This window comes from Notothenia coriiceps, unplaced genomic scaffold (assembly GCF_000735185.1).
Source record: "Notothenia coriiceps isolate Sejong01 unplaced genomic scaffold, NC01 NC01_scaffold00023123, whole genome shotgun sequence".
NCBI lineage: Eukaryota > Metazoa > Chordata > Actinopteri > Perciformes > Nototheniidae > Notothenia > Notothenia coriiceps.
The window spans coordinates 7,043-10,378 of record NW_011355824.1 but is presented as its reverse complement, the minus strand read 5'-3'; the positions used below and the strand labels follow the sequence as shown (position 1 = coordinate 10,378).

The window sequence follows — 3,336 nt, the reverse complement described above, 5'->3', positions numbered from 1 at the left end:
ACGTTTTGCAAATCAGAAATACAATTAAAAACAGATCCAGCTTTCAGATGCCCCAATCTATTCACTGTCCACTATATACGCGACGAGACTCTTCACATACACCTTATATCTGGATAACGAGTTGATTATTGCAGTGAGATTCTGCTCTAACTTAAAATGTCACAGTACAGGGGGTAAAAGATTCGTGCGTTTTAAGGTTTTTCAGAGTGTACGGAGTAAAGTCTCTTCTGTCAGCTTAAAAATAAAATAAAGAACACACAGTTAAATAGTTTGATTAATTCGATCTAGGCTTTGGCAGTTGAATCCACTTGCACTAAAACCTGACAAGACACTATCAACCACATATTTGAACTGTGGTTCTACACAATGTGCATTGATGTATTGTGCATAGCTTTACAGAAGGCCTACACTCAACACGTTCAAATGATAAACATGTAAAGTGAATAGAAATAAGAAGGTTTTCAAAACTGTCTTACGATCCAATGATCTGTGCCTGCCTACCTGTTGGCCAGCGTTGCTTGGTCATGCAGCGGCCAGCGCCTGACCGCAGGCTTCTCCGTCCACCGTGCTTTCGCGAACACTCAGCAGGTACTCGTTCTCCAGACTGCAGGTCCGGGCCCGAGCGCTGCAGATCCAGGGCCGCAGCTGCCGCAGGTTCTGTGAGAATAAAAGTTCAGAATTTGAGTGTGTTTGAGATAACAGTCTCACATGCAGCAAAATCCTAATGCATTCCATGTTAAAGCGTTAACTGACCCCGCTGCCCGTCTCCCAGCTTGCGGTCAGCGGGCGAGGGTCCCAGTTGAGCCGGGGGCTTCCAGCTGCGTTCTTCAGCTTTGTTGAGCTCTGCACAGGACAACAGAACAAGAGAGTTACACACCACTATGAACAAGACCCTAACATCAGCACGTCGTCACAGGGCAGTGTTTCAGTCACCTTGTGTCTTTGCGAGCAGCTCAGCGCGACACTGGTCCAGCTCCACTTGCAGCCGACCACTTTCTGTTTTATTGATGCGCTCAGAACGCCGAAGTAGGCCACCGCTGCATCCTATGGAGTCCTCAGCAGGCAGCGGCGGGGGGGCCGCTTCGCCTGCCTTGGTTTTCTCAAGAGCAGCAGACAAACATTCGATCACCTGATCACGCTCCTAGATGAAAAGAAAACAATTAGAGGAATATTTTTGCAGAGGAACAGCAACATGATTTCCAACATATACACCCTGAGACCATTTCTTTACAGATCATGTGTGTATTGAAACAATGCTACAGGGACAGACACTGTTGAAGTGATTTAGCTCTCACCTTCAACTCCTTGCCGTAGAATATCTTCAAATGTTTTTGCAAAGTTGATATCTTGTCTTCGTATCTCTCTTCAGTGAGAGCTCTCTCTGCTTCCAAGGCCTCGCTGTAGGACAAGAAATCCAAACTTATCGTCTACCGTGGTTAAACATGAATGCATTTTCTCAGCATTTTAATACTTCAGCTTCTTTTGGGGGCAATCTCTTTGATCAAATCTTTGAATGGAATTCATTTATGGTGTTCTTAAATTATCCCACAAAACAATTTCTAGCAATTTCAGTTACAATGTTGATTTCACTCTTAAAGGCAGACACATACCTGAAGCCAGCTTCCATCCCCGAGATGACCTCCATCACCTCAGAGACCACCTGCTCTCTCACATTCACCTCAAGAACCTCTTTCTCTTCCCGCTGGCGCTGCACTTCTCTCTTCAGGACATCGATGGCCTGCAGCATGGACTAAATAAAGCACAGTCAGCTGTTAGAAAATGTTATTGAGACATTTGACATGCTGGTTTGAGTTGATCTCAAAAGGCCTCATCTAGGTGTTCATCTCAATATGCAAAACATTTTGGTTATAGTTCAATAATTAGATGTTGAAAATGAGGGCAAAGGCTGTTACCTCGGTATTCAACATGGAGATATCTCCATCTTCCACATCACTCTCCTCCTCGTCCTCCATCATCGAACTCTCGTTTCCATCTGCAGCCGGCTCGCGCAGTAAGGACAGGATGTAGGCCACCCTGGTCTTTGTGGACGGCCCGTGCACCAGCTGAAATGATATGATGACGTAATGTTTCTTTTTCTTTCGTGCTATTTTTGACATGCAAAATTAAATCTGTCTCGAAAATTCACAGACGTTAAGAAAAGTTTTTACTTGAGAGGCTAGAGCTGAGAATTTGAGGGCCTGGAGGGTCTCGTCATAGATGGAGGCACACGGGTTGATGTTGACCACCATGCTGGAGGTTCCTCGGCCACAGAAGAAACCCTGCAGTACCCGGGTCAGTTTACTGTCCCTGAAGGGCACCACTTGAGCGGGTCGCGATCTGTGGAAACGCAGGAACGTTTTTAATTATGGCTCTTTGTCAAACAGCTCATTTCAATATCTCACGATTAGAAAACAACATCAATGCATGTGAAGCACGTCTATTTCAAGGGTCCACTTACTGGATGAGGATTTGTATGTATATATTTTTTTAATTTAGTACACCACATCAACTGAGTGATTAACTTTCTTTCCAAGTTATGGTTAAACACGTACTTGTTGTTCTGGTTGTGCCTCAGAGCAGCGATGCAGCGTCCCAGTGTTAGAAGGGAGGCGTTGATGTTGTTGGCCTCCTTCATCCTCTCGCCGTTGCGCTGCTCTTTACAGCGTTCAGACCCAGCTAGATCACACACACTCAGTCTGAAAGAAACAGCAGAGTGTTATTGCATTTCCAAAAACAATATAACAAAAAAATCAACCAAAGCTGAAACTAAGAGGGAGTATCTCAACTTACTCGCTGATGTGCATGGACTTGGCTGAATCTGCTTCTGGGTTGACGTGCAGGACTCGGACGGAGAAAATGCTGTGGCTGCATGATGAATGGTGATCAATGTATTATTATCATCATCATCATCATCATCATCATCATCAAGCGAGTAAAAGTGTGTCAAACACATATGTGACCTGCTCCATCGAAATCAGTCGCATTGACCCGAAGACATATTTTGAGTTGTATACACTGTTGGAAAGAGGAGATTCCTAGCTTTCTACTGATATCAGGATTGTTGTTGTACTCCAAATATTAAGCAAAATATGTCACATTATATAATGACTGTCAGCGAGTCAACATTTTGAGAAAAAGGCCTTCAAAGTTTCCTCTTCTCTCGATCGATCTGATTGGTTATTAGCGGAGCAAATGATCAAAATACTACGGAGGGAAGATATTTTCGTTTGGATTACTGGTCTGGGGGAAGCTCGCGAGTGTGTGTGTGTGTGTATACGTGTGTGTGTTTGTGTGATTTTGCGTTTGTGTGTATTGTGTTTGTTTCCAGGGGAAAAC

The 3,336-nt window shown here is 44.2% G+C and overlaps 1 protein-coding gene across 1 annotated transcript in view; it reads right to left on the bottom strand.

Annotated features, from left to right (window-relative positions):
• Positions 1-522: 522 nt before the first annotated feature.
• The window catches only part of kif20a (kinesin family member 20A), a gene marked incomplete at its 5' end in the record, with an annotated part of 7,145 nt that continues 4,331 nt past the window's right edge, over positions 523-3,336 (bottom strand). Inside the window, 9 exons of the mRNA XM_010781330.1 lie at positions 523-657; positions 755-843; positions 934-1,141; positions 1,296-1,398; positions 1,611-1,750; positions 1,914-2,063; positions 2,169-2,337; positions 2,553-2,696; positions 2,791-2,865. Coding sequence (XP_010779632.1) covers positions 523-657; positions 755-843; positions 934-1,141; positions 1,296-1,398; positions 1,611-1,750; positions 1,914-2,063; positions 2,169-2,337; positions 2,553-2,696; positions 2,791-2,865 — 1,213 coding nt within the window. The remainder of the gene's footprint in view (positions 658-754; positions 844-933; positions 1,142-1,295; positions 1,399-1,610; positions 1,751-1,913; positions 2,064-2,168; positions 2,338-2,552; positions 2,697-2,790; positions 2,866-3,336) is intronic.